The following is an 18599-nucleotide window of genomic DNA, read 5'->3' on the forward strand; positions in this document are numbered from 1 at the left end:
CCGGGCGATAGAGCGAGACTCCGCCTCAAAAAAAAAAAAAAAAAAAAAAAATTCAGACCTTATTTCCAAAAGCAAAATCTCCACCACAAAGGAAAAGTTAAACTAGGAAGAGCAAACAAACCTAGGCCATGGGCCAAACTAGGTCTGAGCTTAAAACACTTACTCCAGGGAAGATGTTGTAATCCCAGCACTTTGGGATGCCAAGGTAGGCGGATCACCCTAAGGTCAGAAGTTCAAGACCAGCCTGGTCAACATGGTGAAACCCCATCTCTGCTAAAAATACAAAAATTAGTCACGCATGGTGGTGGGTGCCTGTAATCCCACCTACTAGGGAGGTTAAGGCAAGACAATTGCTTGAACATGGGAGGTGGAGGCTGCAGTGAGCCAAGATCATGCCATTGCACTCCAGCCTGGGCAACAAGAGTGAAAACTGCATCTCAAAAAAAAGAAAAGAAAAAAAAAAACAAAACAAAAAGGCCAGGCGCGGTGGCTCACGCCTGTAATCCCAGCACTTTGGAAGGCTGAGGCAGGCACATCACGAGGTCAAGAGATTGAGACCGTCTTGGCCAACATGGTGAAACCCTGTCTCTACTAAAAATACAAAAATTAGTAGGCGTGGTGGCATGCACCTGTAGTCCCAGCTATTCGGGAGGCTGAGGCAGAAGAATCGCTTCAATCTGGAAGGCGGAGGCTGCAGTGAGCTGAGATTGCGTCAATGCAATGCAGCCTGGCAACAGAGCAAGACTCCGTCTCAAAAAAAAAAACCACCAAAAAAACAAGTCTGTCATGCTGTCCCCATAGCTTACTGTATTTCTCCCTTGAGGGTCTCATTGTGTCAGTAATTGCTCAATGTCCATTTTTCCCAGTGGACTGAGTTATATGGGCACAGAGGCCAACATCAGTCTTGCTGTAATCCCCAGTGACATGTAGACTAAGCTTCCAAAACAGATACCAACACTTAATTGGATGCTGCCTATGTTAACAACTTCAATAGTGAAGCATTTAATGTGTTCCATAGCTCATGACAGGTCCAGTTGGGTGACATAGGGTTAGAAGGAAAACCTGGTCTGGCCAGTTCAGGACAAAACTAGACCAGCTTCCAAAGAGTTTTGACCTACTCAGACAGGATGTAATGAGTTACTTCACAGATGAATCTGCAGACCATCGTTAGATCAGAAGGGTTTTTAAAGTGCACTTGTCTAGTGCTGATAGATTCAAATGGCCCATCTTATGTAGTAATGCAGCACTAGTAGTACCAAGGCCCAGAACATGGGGCTCTCAATTTCTAAGCTAATGTGCTCCTGATTTTGTTTTCCATTTTGGATGAATAAAGATTTATTAAAGAGAACAATTAGATCTGGATACAGCATGACAAATAAATTCAGATTTACTATTCCTGTTGATGTTTTTTTTTTTTTTTGGACGGAGTCTTGCTCTGTTGCCCAGGCTGGAGTGCAGTGGCACAATCTCGGCTCACTGCAAGCTCTGCCTCCCAGGTTCACACCATTCTCCTGCCTCAGCCTCCCAAGTAGCTGGGACTACAGGCACCCGCCACCAAGCCTGGCTAATTTTTTATATTTTTAGTAGAGATGGGGTTTCACCATGTTAGCCAGGATGGTCTCAATCTGCTGACCTCGTGATCCGCCCTCCTGGGCCTCCCAAAGTGCTGGGATTACAGGCGTGAGCCACCGCGCCCTGCCTGAAGTTTTCTTCTTAGTATATTCTCCCTAACATCTCCCACTCCTCACTACCCATCTCTCCCAAACCCTCCGCCCCACCCACCTTTAACAGAGTATATTTCAGCCCTCCTTGGTCCAGCCTTATGTATACAGACCATACAACCAAGGGGTTGGCAAACTAAAACTCACAGGCCAATACTGTCTTTGTGAATAAAGTTTTATTGAAACACAGCCACAACCACTTGTTTACAGATTGCCTATTGCTGCTTTCTCACCAGGGCAATACAGCTAAAGATGATCTGACCTGCCTTATGCCATCAAGATGGTGGTCTCAGTTCTCTTCCTAAGAAACATTCTTCCCTTGAGATATGTGCAAAGTGAAATTTTTAGTACTGTGATATGTAACCCTGAGGAATTTTATTTTTCTGAGACAGGGCCTCACTCCATTGCCCAGGTTAGAGTGCAGTGGTGTGATCACTGCACTCATTGCAGCCTCAACCTCTTGGGCTCAAGTGATCCTCTCACCTCAGCCTCTGAAAGTGCTGGGATTATAGGCATAAGCCACCATGCCAGGATTTTTAAAAGTTATAATAGGCTCTCATAGCCAAAGAAATACAGCAAAATTTAAAACAAAACAAAAATAGGCTTATAGGTTACATAGTCCTTTTTTTTTCTGAGACAGAGTCTCACTCTGTCGTCCAGGATGGAGTGCAGTGACATAATCTCGGCTCACTGCAACCTCCTCCCAGGCTCAAGTGATTCTCTTGCCTTGGCTTCCTGAGTAGCTGGGATTACAGGTATGCACCACCATGCCCAGCCAGTTTTTGTATTTTTAGTAGAGACAGGGTTTCACCATGTTGGCCAGGCTGATCTCAAACTCCTGACCTCAAGTGATCTGCCTGCCTTGGCCTCCCAAAGTGCTGGGATTACAGGAGTGAGCCACCCACTGCACCTGGCCTTATATAGTCCTTTTATTTTATTTTGAGATGAACTCTTGCTCTTGTTGCCCAGGCTAAAGTACAGTGGCATGATCTCAGCTCACTGCAACCTCCACCTCCTGGAAGTGATTCTCCTGCCTAAGCCTCCTCAGTAGCTGGGATTACAGGCGCCCACCCTCATGTCTGGCTAATTTTTATATTTTTAGTAGAGACAGGGTTTCACCATGTTGGCCAAGCTGGTCTTGAATTCCTGACCTCAGGTGATCCACCCACCTCGGCTTCCCAAAGTGCTGGGACTATAGGCTTGAGCCAATGTGCCTGGCCTCTAGTCCTTTTAACCACAAATAATTTTTTTTTAAAGGCTCACTTTTGAGCTGGGCCCTGTCGCTCATGCCTGTAATCCCAAAACTTTGGAAGGCCAAGGCAGGCAGATCACTTGAGTCAGGGAGGTTGAGGCTACAGTAAGTGGTGATCATGCCACTGCTCTCCAGCCTGGGACACAAAATAAGACTCTGTCTCAAAAAAGGAAAACAAAACAAAACTCATTTTTGAAGCAAATACTGGAAAATGGTAGAGGTGATGATGGGGAAATTGAGAAAGATTTGAGAGAGGGCAGATACCTCTTTGGAGAATTTTAGCAATGGAGAGAAGAAGAGCTGGGCAGTGCCTGGAGAGGAATGGTGATCCTTACTATGCCAACTTTTAATCATAAAGTGTGAAGCATGGAGTACTCTGCAGGCACTCAGAAAAAGAGTTCTCACCCTCCCCCAACTCTACCATAACAGGGAATCAGAAGAATTTTGAAGATCTAATGAGTAGTAAACCAACATGGAATATGTTCAGCTTAAGCAGTTACTAAAAAATAAAAGAAACAAATAATGAAATGCTATATTCGCTGATTAGATTAAGAAAATAAATTGTATGGTCTGACAGCATTCACACAAGCTACGGTTCAAAGGTCATTGCAACCCACTTACTTATACTGACAGTAGGCAGTATTCTAAGGTTTAATGCAGCACTAGTTGCTACTTCAGCATAACTTAAAATGGGCCTGAACCAAGGCACTCTCTCCCTCCTACCAGTAGCTCCATTCCCACCCATCTCTGGAGAAAAAAAATTAACAAAAAGATAATCACATTGAAAAAAAGTTTATTTAAAAAAGTTCTAGCAGCAAGAACAGTAACAAAAGAAAAGGAGAGACAAACAAAACAAGAAGGAGGTTGTGTCCCATGGAACTTGTCTCCATTCTTAATCGAGTTCTTTATACCGAGCAAACATGACTCTTCGAACAGCATCTCGATAAGTCTCATTGGACTGTCTTTTGCTGGTTCTTCCTGGGGCTCCAACACTGGGGCCCCTCATCCGGCCTTCAGCCTGTAAAACAAAGACAAACTATAAAGTGGGCCCTATAGATTAATTAGCCTCAGTGCTGGTCTTTGAACACAGGCATTTCTGGACAAGTATGGAGGAGTATATAGGAGATACATATATATATATATATATATATTTTTTTTTTTTTTTTTTAGATAAGAGTCATGCTCTGTCACCCAGGCTAGAGTGCAGTGGTGTGATCTGGGCTCACTGCAAGTCTGCCTCCCAGGTTTAAGCAATTGTTGTGCCTCAGCCTCTGAGTGGCTGGGACTACAGGTGCCTGCCATCGTACCCGGCTAATTTTTGTATTTTTAGTAGAGACAGGGTTTCGCCACGTTGGCCAGGCTGATCTCAAACTCCTGGCCTCAAGTGATCTGCTCACCTCGGCCTCCCAAAGGGTTGGGATTACAGACATGAGCCACCACGCCTGGCAGGATAATTTTTTTTTTGAGACAGAGTCTTGCTCTGCCACCCAGGCCAGAGTGCAGTGGCACAATCACGATCTTGGCTCACTGCAACCACTGCCTCCCCAGTCCAAGCGATTCTTCTGCCTCAGCCTCCTGAGTAGCTGGGACTACAGGCGTGTGCCACCATGCCCGGCTAATTTTTGTATTTTTAGTAGAGACAGGGGTTTCATCATATTGATCAAGCTGGTCTTGAACTTGTGACTGCCTCGGCCTCCCAAAGTGCTGGGATTACAGGCATGAGCCACTACGCCCGGACCCTGGCAGGATTTTTTTTTTTTTTGGGACGGAGTCTCGCTCTGTCGCCCGGGCTGGAGTGCAGTGCCAGATCTCAGCTCACTGCAAGCTCTGCCTCCCGGGTTTACGCCATTCTCCTGTCTCAGCCTCCCAAGTAGCTGGGACTACAGACGCCCACCACCTCGCCTGGCTAGTTTTTTGTATTTTTTAGTAGAGACAGGGTTTCACCATGTTAGCCAGGATGGTCTCGATCTCCTGATCTCATGATCGGCCCATCTCGGCCTCCCAAAGTGCTGGGATTACAGGCTTGAGCCACCGCGCCTGGCCAGGATTTTTTAAATAATCTTTTGGCCGGGCACAGCGGCTCACGCCTGTAATCCCAACACTTTGGGAGGCCGAAGTGGGCGGATCACTTGAGGCCTGGCCAACATGGCGAAACTCTGTCTCTACTAAAAATACAAAAATTAACTGGGTATGATGGCACACACCTGTAATCCCAGCTACTCAGGAGGCTGGGGTGGGAGAATTGCTTGAACCTGGGAGGTGGAGTTTGCAGTGAACTGAGATCGCACCACTGCATTCCAGCCTGGACAACAGAGCAAGACTCCATCTCGGAAAAAAAAAAAAAAAAAAAAAGAATCTTGTATTATTAAACAAATACCCAAGATGAATAAAGTCGGTGGTGATGCTATGATTGCAAGATTCAGCCTTCAATACCAGAGATATGAGAAACTCAGTCGGAGAAAAATAAGCCAATCTCTTATAGTTGGCATTTTCAGAGGAGAACCAAGCCAACACAAAATGGGTAATGTTCCCTCTTATCACCTTCTCTAGAGGCTCTTGAAATATGAGGGGCAAAGTCCTTCATGGGAACCAGAACTACGTGCTCCTTAAATTTTAGCCACCAAAGACTTCCGCTGACAGTCTCTCTCAGAGATGCCTCTCTACCTTTCATTGCTGATACCCTGGTTTTTCTGACCAAATGATTCTTCAGTCTCAAACTGCCTCAGATACTGCTCTACTATTTACTCTGTGTAAGAGTATGATGAAATCCATTCCAACTCCTTCCTCCTCTTCCTAACTCCAAACTGCAAAGGGCCCAGCCTACCAAGCTATAATCCAATATTTAAGACTGAAGTGTTCAACTCTCATGGCCTATCCCAGCAGTACAGAAAGCCCAGCAATATGACAAAGACACCACTCTAGGTCAGAAAGTGAAAGTTAATTACATTCCAGGTTCATGTCACCCCCCAAAAGATGGAAACCATTTTACCTCCTCTGATGGAGCCAATCCAGGATGGCCATATCCCAGGCCTGCCCCTTTCCTCCAGCCAGTAGCCTGTTGGACACAGCCTCCTTTGCTGCTAGTGTCGGTATCTTCTTTATCAACAAGTTTACGATCACTGCAAAAGAAGTAGACACCATCACTTCCTTTTTTTTTGAGACGGAGTTTCACTCTTTTTGCCAAGGCTGGAGTGCAATGGCTCGAATTCAGCTTACTGCAAACTCTGCCTCCCAGATTTAGGTGATTCCCCTGCCTCAGCCTCCCGATTAGCTGGGAATACAGGTGCCTGCCACCACACCCGGCTAATTTTTAATTTTTTTTTTTTTCAGTAGAGACAGGGTTTCACCATATTGGCCAGGCTGGACTCAAATTCCTGATCCAGGTCAAGAGGGTAAAGCAGCAAGACTAAAGAAGCACTGAGAGAAGAGTTCTAGAGAACACCTGGATTTACCCAGAAAAGGAAGAGGAGCAGAAAAGGTAACTGGGAAGGAGAAGAGCCAGGAGAATGTGGTATGAAAGGTGCTGAGAATAAAGAAGGGTCTCTTTCTGCACCCCACCTAAGCCTTGTCCCAGACGACTCAAGGCCAAGGTGTCCTTCCTCCTGATGGCTGACTCCTTCACCTAGTCCTAATCCACTGTATTTCAAACTGCAGAGAATGACCCAATGGAATGTCACACTAAATGGTCCCACTGTAACAACTCATAAAAATGAAGACTAGACTTGAATAAAAATATCAGGCTTCACTGTACATAGTAAGAAAGTATTTTAGATGAAAACTTCTTCAGTTGTGCACACACACACTTTATTATTGGGCCACGATACAAAAATACATCTCTTATTGTGGGTTGGATCAAATAAGCTGGAATGCCAGAGCCCCAGACCCTGTCCAGCCTCCTCAGGGGCCTTGCTGTCAGTCATCTCCCGTTCCTCCTGCTCATGTATCCACTTGTTTCCCACTTTTCCTTTTCTTTCTTTTTTTTTTTTTGAGAACCGTATTCAAGTGATTCTCCTGCCTCAGCCTCCCGAGTAGCTGGGATTATAGGTACCCACCACCACGCCTGGCTAATTTTTTTATATTTTTGGTAGACACAGGGTTTCACCATGTTGGCCAGGCTGGTCTCGAACTCCTGACCTTAAGTGATTCACCTGCCTTGGCCTCCCAAAGTGGTGGGATTACAGGCATGAGCCACCACACCTGGCCCCATTTTCCATTTTTCCTTTCCCTTTTTTTTTTTTTTTTTTTTTTTGAGACAGAGTCTTGCTCTGTCACCCAGGCTAGAGGGCAGTGGCACGATCTTGGCTCACTGCAACCTCTGCCTCCCGGGTTCAAGTGGTTCTCCTGCCCCAGCCTCCTGAGTAGCTGGGATTACAGGCACCTGCCACCGTGCTTGGCTAATTTTTGTATTTTTAGTAGAGAAGGGGTTTCACCATCTTGGCCAGGCTGGTCTTGAACTCCTGACCTCGTGATCCACTCGCCTCAGCCTCCCAAAGTACTGGGATTATAGGTGTAAGCCACCACGCCCGGCCCCCATTTTTCCTTTTCAAGGCCTTTACTGTCCCTTCTCCTCCTGGCTATCCAGAGACCAGAGACCTGAGCGCCATCAGTGACTTCTCTCTTTCCCCAGGTGATCACAAAGACTAGTGGATCTGAAAACCCTCTCTAATCCACACTCCTTTTCTTTTCTTTTTTAAAATAGAGGCAGGGTCTCCCTTCTCCCTATGTTGCCCAGGCTGGCCTTGAACTCCTGGGCTCAAGAGATCCTCCTTCCTCAGCTTCTCTGTGTTGGGATTATAGGCCACTCTCCTTTCTAGACTCATGACTTTCACTCAGGCAATCATGATCTCTCACTTGAATTACTATAGAATTTGCATAATGCGGCCGGGCGCGGTGGCTCAAGCCTGTAATCCCAGCACTTTGGGAGGCCGAGACGGGTGGATCACGAGGTCAGGAGATCGAGACCATCCTGGTCTACACAGTGAAACCCCGTCTCTACTAAAAAATACAAAAAACTAGCCGGGCGAGATGGCGGGCACCTGTAGTCCCAGCTACTCGGGAGGCTGAGGCAGGAGAATGGCTTAAACCCGGGAGGCGGAGCTTGCAGTGAGCTGAGATCCGGCCACTGCACTCCAGCCTGGGTGACAGAGCGAGACTCCGTCTCAAAAAAAAAAAAAAAAAAAAAAAAAAAAAAAAAAAAAAAAAAAAAAAAGAATTTGCATAATGCATTAGTCTCTCTATAAACTCATCTTCCACATAATTAGTAATCTCTCCAAAATGCAAAGCTAGGTCAATACCCTGCTTAAAATTATTCCATGACCTTCCACTGACTTTAAGATAAAGCCTTAGCATGGTGTTCAAGGTGTTTAAACTTCATGAACTAGCCTGCATCTTTTGGACCTGGCTTATCTACTGTCACTCAACAATATACCTGCAGTGTTCAGGACCATCAAGCTATTTGCAACTTCTCAAACACATCATAAGTTCTTGTATCCCTGGTGGATGAAATTCCCTGAAATGCCCTTCCCTTCCCCACTGATTTCTGTGTCTGCCCTATGAGACGCACCATCACCTAAGTCTTGTCTATTCTGTGTTCAGTCAAGGATAATCTATGTCTTGTCCACCTGAGTATTTCTTGCACTTAGTACCTGTAAACAGTGGGTTATCAACAAATTCTGTGTAACTCTGGGCTTGCAACTTGGGAACTAGCTGACTAAAAACAAGTATAGGAAACTAGATATCATATATCTCCATCAGCAGCCAACCATTTATTTAGCACCTATGTGTGAGAATGGAGGTTCCCTAGAGAAAAAGCCCAAGAGTGTGACATTCTTATCAGGCCCATAAAGAGGGTGCAGTATTACTGATGAAGATGGAAAGGGTTCCCAATCATGGCTACTCCAGCCCTGACTTTGGGAAGGTGAAGCTGTCAGCCAACCTTCCATGCACATTCCCCATATAAAGACAGACAGTCAAAAGGATGGCGTGGACCTCATGTTCTAGCAGTTCAGACAGAATTTACTGATAACATCATCTCCCTGAGACAGAAAACAGCAGTACAGTTGAAGGAAGAGGTGGTTTTATCATTAGGCCTTGAGGCCTAGGCTGAATGAAGAGTTCCTGGCTTACCTGTCAGATTCCCTGGAGTATTTAATCCGTTTCCTTTCTGGAGAGTCAAAAGACTGGAGCTTTTCCCTGCGATCATTTCCTCTTTCTTTAAACTTTCCCTGTTGGTAAGCAGAAGAGACCTGATATTTCCACCTGAGGGAATTGGGGAGTGGGGAAATTTTACCCCATTAATGTTATTTCTTTTTTTTTTTTTCTTGAGACGGAGTCTCACTCTGTTGCCCAGGCTGGAGTGCACTGGCATCATCTCAGCTCACTGCAACCTCTGCCTCCCAGGTTCAAGCGATTCTCCTGCCTCAGCCTCCCAAGTAGCTTGGACTACAGGTGCATGCCACAATGCCCGGCTAATTTTTGTATTTTTAGTAGAGATGGCGTTTCACTATGTTAGCCAGGCTGGTCTCAGACTCCTGACCTCATGATCCACCCGCCTCGGCCTCCCAAAGTGCTGGGATTACAGGTGTGAGCCACCGCGCCCAGCCCTGTTATTTCTTTTAAAGTGAAGGTAGCCCACTTGGTAACTCCTGGAATCTCTCACTCCTTTACACATTCTTCTAGACAAAGCAGTGACTTCCTGACTTAAAAATTTGGAAAGAATAAGTTGGCATGCTTGGTTCCGCTCTTTTCCCCTTCTGAGAAGCAGGGGAAAGTACACAAGCCCTCCACTACACAAGCCCTCGGGCATATATATAAAACTTAAGGAGTCCAAAGCAGCTCTTACATGGAGAGGTGGTTCTTTGCAGTAGACTACCTTAAGGAAAGGAAAAGTACTACAATCTGCTTTCCACTGTCCTATGGCCAGTTCAGTTTGTGAATTCACTATCTCTAACAGTCCTCCATAGGTGGATTCTTTTGTTTGTTTTTGAGATGGGGACTTATTCTGTGACCCAGGCTGGAGTACAGGGGTGTGATCATAGCTCACTGCAGCCTGGAACTCTTGGGCTCAAGCAATTCTCCCACCTCAGCCTCCTAAACTGCTGGGGTTACATGTATGTGCCACTGTGCCTGGCTCTCCACAGGTGGATTCCTTTTTGTTCTTTTTTTTGGAGACAAGGTCTGGCTCTATGACCCAGGTTGGAGTGCAGTGGCACAATCTCAGCTCACTGCAACCTCTGCCTCCCAGCGCATGCCATCCTCCCTCAGCCTCCCAAGTAGCTGGGACTACAGGCACACACCACTACATCTGCCTAATTTTTTCTTTTTTTTTTTTTTTAAGACGGAGTCTCGCTCTGTCACCCTGGCTGGAGTGCAGTGGCGCGATCTTGGCTCACTGCAAGCTCCGCCTCCTGGGTTCATGCCCTTCTCCTGCCTCAGCCTCCCGAGCAGCTGGGACTACAGGCGCCCACCACCGCGCCCGGCTAACTTTTTTGTATTTTTAGTAGAGACGGGGTTTCACTGTGTTAGCCAGGATGGTCTCGATCTCCTGACCTCGTGATCCGCCCGCCTCGGCCCCCCAAAGTGCTGGGATTAAAGGCGTGGACCCACCGCGCCCGGCCTACATTTGCCTAATTTTTATATTTTTTTGTAGAGATAAGGTTTCGCCTTGTTGTCCAGGCTGGTTTCAAACTTGTGAGCTCAAGTGGTCCACCGGTCTCAGCCCCCCAAGTACTGGGATTACAGGCATGAGCCACCGTGCCTGACCCACAGGTGGGTGGGTTCTTAACCATCATGAGAGAGGCCAGTCCAGGCTGGTTTCAAACTTGTGAGCTCAAGTGGTCCACCGGTCTCAGCCCCCCAAGTACTGGGATTACAGGCATGAGCCACCGTGCCTGACCCACAGGTGGGTGGGTTCTTAACCATCATGAGAGAGGCCAGTGAAGCCTATGACTGGGTAAGTCACCCTGTGTGGTTGAGGTAACAAGTCCATTTGACCCTGACACTAAGCTACTTCCTCCAGCTTAGCCTTTAATAGTAAAAGATGCTATTTCAGCAGCCCTATTCAACACTTGTTCATTAACTCAATTAATTTAAAAGCTGAGCAGGAAAGAGGACTGCTATCTATCTGGAGACCCTAACGCCACCTTTTAAAAAGGTATCAACTTAGGCCGGGCGCGGTGGCTCAAGCCTGTAATCCCAGCACTTTGGGAGGCCGAGACGGGCGGATCACGAGGTCAGGAGATCGAGACCATCCTGGCTAATACAGTGAAACCCCGTCTCTACTAAAAAATACAAAAAAACAGCCGGGCGACGAGGTGGGCGCCTGTAGTCCCAGCTACTCGGGAGGCTGAGACAGGAGAATGGCGTCAACCCGGGAGGCGGAGCTTGCAGTGAGCTGAGAGCCGGCCACTGCACTCCAGCCTGGGCGGCAGAGCAAGACTCCGTCTCAAAAAAAAAAAAAAAAAAAAAAAAAAAAAAAAAAAAAAAGTATCAACTTTATTGAAGTAGAAACTTACAAATAATAAAAAGCACCTATTTTGATTGTACTAATAATTTGGCAAATGTATACACTATCTTTTGAAGTTGCTTTTGTTTTCCATCTTCTTATAAGGAGGGATCAGCATAGCCTATGAAGTCTATATCAGAAAGCAAAAAGAGCTGAGACTCAAGGGAGTAACAGATCACCAAAGTTTACCTCTCGTTCTCTCCTTTCCAGATAGGCTAGCTCCTGCTCAGACTGTTTTATCTTCCGGTGGATTTCCAGGTTTTGCTGAGAAGAGAGGCAATTCTATGAGTATAGGTCTAAGAAACAATGGTCCTAGAAATGTTTCTAGGCCTTTCCCAATAGTTGCTTTTGGATTGTAGCTCTTTTGATTGACCAGATTTACTAAATGATCACTGTACCCTGCAAGTAACAATCCCTAACTGGTCTTGTCATGCAGATTAGTTATGTGGTATGGCATAAGAGGGAATATCATTTTACTTATCTCCAAGATGTGGGAAACAAGTATCTCTTTATCTAAGTTGAAAATCATGGAAGAGAGGATGTGGGCATACCAGTGAAGAAAACTAAATTCCCACATACTCTGCCATACATACCATTCCCAGACATGAGTCATTCTTTAAGCCCCCAGAAAAACATGAAAAGGAGCCCCAGGACTCCAAGAGACTGCTCTGAGAGTTGAAAATCTCTCATGCATGGCTCTACTACACAAGCCCTCAGGCATATGCATGAAACTTAAGGAGTCCAAAGCAGCTCTTACACGAAGTGGTGGTTCTTTGTAGCAGACGACCCTAAGGAAAGGAAAAGTACTACAGCCTACTTTCCACTGTCCTATGACCAGTTCAGTTTGTGAATTCACCAGACCTGTGGCTCCTCTTTCCTAACGATTACTTTTTATCTCTTTAGTCATTTATTAGTATTTACACCAGATGGGTGAAATTTCAATATGTCACTCTGACGATTCACAATTTCGGGTCAAAGGGACTTGGGAGGTAGTCTGTTCCAGGGATTAGCAACGAGGAGCTTTTCAGAGTCCTATCTTTGCAAAGCCTCCACAGAGATGGGTGGGAAAAGTAGTGTACCCATTACCAAAACTAGAGCTTCTCAGTTTTTAGCTACGTAAAACTTTGAGCTCTGTGTTCAGATAAAGTCTAAATCTAGTCCCATCATCTGCTCTTGCAACGTCTACTAGAGAAGGGGTGTGAAACAAATTGCTCTGAGAATGTGAGTCCATTTAGGGACTTTATTTGCCCGTAATTTGGATCCTTGGTCAGTTCATATAAAAGGGAATACTGTAGGGGAATACCAATGTATGTCAGTTTAACATCCCAAGTATAGATGTTGTGCTGTGGCTCATAACAATATTCACTACATGAAGAAATGGCAGAATTTGACTCACCTATGGTGAAAACTATACACTGTCAGAGCTGGACAGAACCAGATGAAGTTACAAGGACCAAAGAAGAAAAGGGGCTTATCTGAGGTCCAACTGTAACGTTAATGACAGAGCTAAGATGAGAAACCCAGCAAGTAATGTCTTAATCTACAACCCTTTCTCTTCCTACCCATCCTCCATATTTGGCACCCTAGCCACAGACATAATGCTTGGCTTGGGGCTACATATGGAAGTTCTTTGAGTGTAGGCATAACCTTAATCCAGAGCAATTCATTCTTGAAATGGACTGTTTCAATGATAGGAACTGGGGCTGATACACGCTGAGGAAGGATTGTATTGCTGCTGCTTCTTTTTTTTCTTTTTTGAGATAGAGTCTTGGTCTGTCCCCCAGGCTGGAGTACAGTGGTGTGATCTCGGTTCACTGCACACTCTGCCTCCCAGGTTCAAGCGATTCTCCTGCCTCAGCCTCCCAAGTACTTGGGATTACAGGCATGCGCCACCACATCCAGGTAATTTTTGTATTTTTAGTAGAGACAGTTTCACCATGTTGGCCAGGCTGGTCTCAAACTCCTGATCTCAAGTGATCTATCTGCCTCGGCCTCCCAAAGTGCTGGGATTACAGGTGTAAGCCACTACGCCCGGCCTATATAATCTTCTTTATTCCCTATAATCCCCATCAATAATAAGAGTCAACAGTTGTTTTTTTTTTTTTTTAAGAGACAGAGTCTCGCTCTGTCACCCAGGCTGGGAGGGCAGTGGCACGATCTCGGCTCACTGCAACCTCTGCCTCCCAGGTTCTAGCAATTCTCCTGTCTCAGCCTCTCGAGTGGCTGGGACTATAGGCACACACTACCACGCCTGGCTAATTTTTTGTATTTTAGTACAAAGGGGGTTTCACCATGTTGCCCAGACTGGTCTTGTACTCCTGAGCTCAGGCAATACACCCGCCTCGGTCTCCCAAAGTGCTAGGATTACAGGCATGAGCCACCAAGCCTGGCCAAGAGTCATAGCTCCTTCCCCTAATACCTTGTGCAGGTCTGACAGCTGCTGGTGTTTGATCAGAACTTCTTTATTGGGAAACTGCCTTCTGCAGAGCAGACAAGCCAGTTTATTCCAGTCAGTGAGTTTGTCTTCTTCATTCTCCTTCTTGGGGAGCTCTTCACGCTTCTGGGGCTGTGCTATGCGGGGCTGTGGGGGAGGGGTCTGTTCTTCCTCTTCTTCCTCCTCATAGTCACTGTCTCCTCCATATTCACCCAAGAGCCCGATCAGTGGGTTTACCATTTTAGGCTGGAAGGAGAAGGCCAGTGATCAATACCAAATACAACCTATATTTCACAGTCCATTTTTTTTTTGATATTCTGATATGGGCATCTCATTTCTTTGTTCTCTCTCAGTTGGAATAATGAATTGGGTTCAAAATAAACTCACTAGCCATGCTGCTCATTTCCCAGATGGAAGCAACATGGCCAGAGCTTGGCTTTGCTCCTTGCTCACTGAGAATAAACAAGAGAAATTCCTTTAGAAGTGACTCTAGCAAAAGAATGTGGGGAGAAGGAAGAGAAAGGAGAATAAGCATAGAAAATAGTAAAAGGTTACAAATTACAAAGAGAAAGAGATAAATACCTCCAAATTACTGTAACTCATGGAGGGAAGAAAAGATGATGTTCATCAAGACTCTAGCAAAGAGGATTTAGGAAGTAAACTAAAAGCAATTGCACTGATAGGCACTTGGGTAGACAGATCCGGCTCCTATGGTAAAGGCAAAGCATGGTTAAGATAGATGCTACAATGAGCTGAATTAATAATGTGGAGCAGGAAAAGAGTACCTTATAAAAACTGTTAAATAATGCATGGTCACTATTGTTATATACCTGCATTCAATCAGAATCACTGGTGATTAGATTGAGACTATTGCTTGAAGGCATCTAAAAAATTGGCACCAAGGCTGGGTGCAGTGGCTCAAGCCTGTAATCCCAGCACTATGGGAGGCCGAGACGGGCGGATCACGAGGTCAGGAGATCGAGACCATCCTGGCTAACACTGTGAAACCCCGTCTCTACTAAAAAAATACAAAAAACTAGCCGGGAGTGGTGACGGACGCCTGTAGTCCCAGCTACTTGGGAGGCTGAGGCAGGAGAATGGTGTAAGCCCGGGAGGCGGAGCTTGCAGTGAGCTGAGATCCGGCCACTGCACTCCATCCAGCCTGGGCAACTGAGCAAGAGTCCGTCTCAAAAAAAAAAAAAAAGGGCACCAATATTAGCATCATTCACTCTGTCCACACAGAAACTATAAAAAATGAGCACGCATGCACTGCATATCTAAGTGACGCCAAAAGGCAGGAAAGATTGAGGCTGAAAAAATGGGTTTCCTTGGTGATTTAGAGAACTGACAAGAACAAGATGATAAAAAGGGCTAGGCATCTCGTCTGGTAAGAATGGCACAGGGTAGAGAGAAACAGGGCAGATAACTGCCTCTGGTTCTCCAGTAATACCCCCATTAGCAGATAGAAAACTTTATATCATGCTTGTACTCAAAAGAAATGGGAATCCTTATTCAGTAGACATAGTGAGGTAAAAAACCAACACCAGAGGAAGGCATCAGCCTTTGCACTTCCTTTCCCACTCAGAACCAGCCCCAGCCCCAGCCCTAGGTCCAGGAGATCAATGTTGGTCTTACTGGAGGGGGACTCTCTTCCTTCTTCACAGTAGGAGGCAGGGGCTTCTTAAAGACGTCTTCTGCAGGGGCCTTCCCTTCACTGGCATTTTCCTGAAACTGACCAAACCAGAGGTAACTCTCACATGATATTCACTCATAATAACTGATAAAGGCTGGGATGGGCACAGTGGCTCAAGCCTATAATCCCAGCGCTCTGGGAGGCCAAGGCAGATGGATCACAAGGTCAGGAGATTGAGACCATCCTGGCTAATGCAGTGAAACCCCGTCTCTACTAAAAATACAAAAAATTAGCTGGGCATGGTGGCTGGTGCCTGTAATCCCAGCTACTCGGGAGGCTGAGGCAGGAGAATGAACCTGGGAGGCGGAGCTTGCAGTGAGCCGAGACTGTGCCACTGCACTCCAGCCTGGGCGACAGAGCGAGACTCCCTCTCAAAAAAAAAAAAAAAAAAAACTGATAAGGGCCGGATACAGTGGCTCACACCTGTAATCCCAGCACTTTGGGAGGCCAAGGTGGGTGGATCACTGAGGTCAGGAGTTCGAGATCAGCCTGGTCAACATAGTGAAACCTAGTCTCTACTAAAAATACAAAAATTACCTGGGTGTGGTGGCACACACCTATAATCCCAGCTATTCAGGAGGCTGAGGCAGAGGAATCGCTTGAACCCGGGAGGTGGAGGTTACAGTGAGCCAATATAGTGGCATTACACTCCAGCCTGGGTAACAAGAGCAAAACTCCGTCTCAGAAAAAAAAACAAAAAAACAAAAAAACAAAAAACTAAAAACTGATTAAGACTGGGTGTGGTGGCTCATACCTGTAATCCCAGCACTTTGGGAGGCCAGGGTGGGTGGATTACCTAAAGTCAGGAGTTCGAGACTGGACTGGCCAACAACAGTGAAACCCCGTCTCTACTAAAAATACAAAATTAGCCAGGCGTGGTGGCGGGTGCCTGTCATCCCAGCTATTGAGGAGGTTGAGGCAAGAAAATTGCTTGAACCCAAGAGGCAGAGGTTGCAGTGAGCCAAGATGGCGCCACTGCACTCCAGCCTGGGCAACAGAGTGAGACTTTGTCTCAAAAAAAACAAAAACAGAACTGATTAAGAGTTAACCCTGTTGAAATTAGGCTGACTTTCCAAACCTCCTAATTCAACATTACGGAAATATCGGTAACACTGCTATAGTGAATTTGAAATAAAGACATCAGTAGGTGCAGTGGCTCATGTCCATAATCCCAGCACTTTGGGAGGCTAAGGTGGGCGGATCACTTGAGGTCAGGAGTTCAAGGGGAGCCTGGCCAACATGGTGAAACGCTGTTTCTAGTAAATATACAAAAATTAGCTGGGCGTGGTGGTGTTGGCCTGTAATCCCAGCTACTTGGGAGGCTGAGGCAGGAGAACTGCTGGAACCTGGGAGGCGGAGGTTGCAGTGAGCCGAAATCATGCCACTCCTTTCCAGCCTGGGTGACAGAGAGAGACTCTGGCTCAAAAAATTAAAATGAAATGAAATGAAATGAAATAAAATAAAATAAAACATTAGTATGTATTGCATGATTACTGTATGTCAGATCAGATGAAGCATGTATATATAAACACTGTCTTCTTCAGACTTTACTACGATCCTATGTAAGCTTTAATATCTTAATTTTACAAATGATTAAGAATACAGTTTGAAAGAGGCTGAAGCAGAGTCCAAATATTAAACCAGTATGACTCTAAATTCTTTTTTTTTTTGAGACAGAGTCTCGGTCTGTCGCCCATGCTGGAGTGCAGTGGCGCGATCTCGGCTCACTGCAAGCTCCGCCTCCAGGGTTCATGCCATTCTCCGGCCTCAGCCTCCCGAGTAGCCCGCCACCACGCACGGCTAAATTTTTGTATTTTTAGTAGAGACGGGGTTTCACCATTCACAGGATGGTCTCGATCTCCTGACCTCGTGATCCACCCACCTTGGCCTCCCAAAGTGCTGAGATTACAGGCGTGAGCCACTGCGCCTGGCTTGACTCTAAGTTCCCCCCTTTTTTTTTTTTTTTGAGACGGAGTCTTGCTCTGTCGCCCAGGCTAGAGTGCAGTGGCCAGATCTCAGCTCACTACAAGCCCCACCTCCCGGGTTCAGGCTATTCTCCTGCCTCAGCCTCCTGAGTAGCTGGGACTGCAGGCGCCTGCCACCTCGCCCAGCTAGTTTTTTGTATTTTTAGTAGAGACGGGGTTTCACCGTGTTAGCCAGGATGGTCTCGATCTCCTGACCACGTGATCCGCCCATCTCGGCCTCCCAAAGTGCTGGGATTACAGGCTTGAGCCACCACGCCCGGCCGTGTGTGTTTAAGAACTTAGAGTTGGCCGGGCCGTGTGTGTTTAAGAGTTAACTTAGAGTTGGCCCGGCTGTGTGTTTAAGAACTTAGAGTTGGCCGGGCGCGGTGGCTCAAACCTGTAATCCCAGCACTTTGGGAGGCCGAGACGGGTAGATCACGAGGTCAGGAGATTGAGACCATCCTGGCTAACACGGAGAAACCCCGTCTCTACTAAAAAAAATACAAAAAACTAGCCAGGCGTGGTGGCGGGCGCCTGCAGTCGCAGCTACTCGGGAGGCTGAGGCAGGAGAATGGCATAAACCCGGGAGGCGGAGCTTGCAGTGAGCCGAGATTCGGCCACTGCACTCCGGCCTGGGCAATAGAGTGAGACTCCGTCTCAAAACACACACACACACACACACACACACGTACTCTCTCTCCTCTTTTCTGTATCTCTGAACAACTAACAGTGTTAGAAGGGGAAAAAAAAGGCCGGGCGCGGTGGCTCATGCCTGTAATCCCAACACTTTGGTAGGCTGAGGCGGGCAGATCACGAGGTCAGGAGTCTAAGACCAGCCTGACCAACGTGGTGAAACCCCATCTCTACTAAAAATACAAAAATTAGCTGGGCGTGGTGGCAGCGCCTGATATCCCAGCTACTCAGGAGGCTGAGGCAGGAGAATCCCTTGAGCCCAGGAGGCGGAGGTTGCAGTGAGCCGAGATTGCGCCATTGCACTCCAGCCTGGGTGACAGAGCGACTCCGTCTCAAAAA

The 18599-nt window shown here is 46.5% G+C and overlaps 1 protein-coding gene across 4 annotated transcripts in view; it reads right to left on the reverse strand.

The window, feature by feature from the left end:
* Window positions 1-3749: 3749 nt before the first annotated feature.
* The window catches only part of RBM6 (RNA binding motif protein 6), a 99349-nt gene continuing 84499 nt past the window's right edge, over window positions 3750-18599 (reverse strand). For all 4 annotated transcript variants that reach the window (XM_017868029.1, XM_017868030.1, XM_017868031.1 and 1 more), the window contains 6 exons: window positions 15546-15641; window positions 13896-14156; window positions 11666-11740; window positions 9100-9197; window positions 5963-6092; window positions 3750-3991 (listed from right to left, as the gene is read on the reverse strand). In XM_017868029.1, the coding sequence (XP_017723518.1) occupies window positions 3866-3991; window positions 5963-6092; window positions 9100-9197; window positions 11666-11740; window positions 13896-14156; window positions 15546-15641 (786 nt within the window). In that variant the 3' untranslated portion in view covers window positions 3750-3865. The remainder of the gene's footprint in view (window positions 3992-5962; window positions 6093-9099; window positions 9198-11665; window positions 11741-13895; window positions 14157-15545; window positions 15642-18599) is intronic.

Source organism: Rhinopithecus bieti, unplaced genomic scaffold (genome assembly GCF_001698545.2).
Source record: "Rhinopithecus bieti isolate Rb0 unplaced genomic scaffold, ASM169854v2 scaffold_3875, whole genome shotgun sequence".
NCBI lineage: Eukaryota > Metazoa > Chordata > Mammalia > Primates > Cercopithecidae > Rhinopithecus > Rhinopithecus bieti.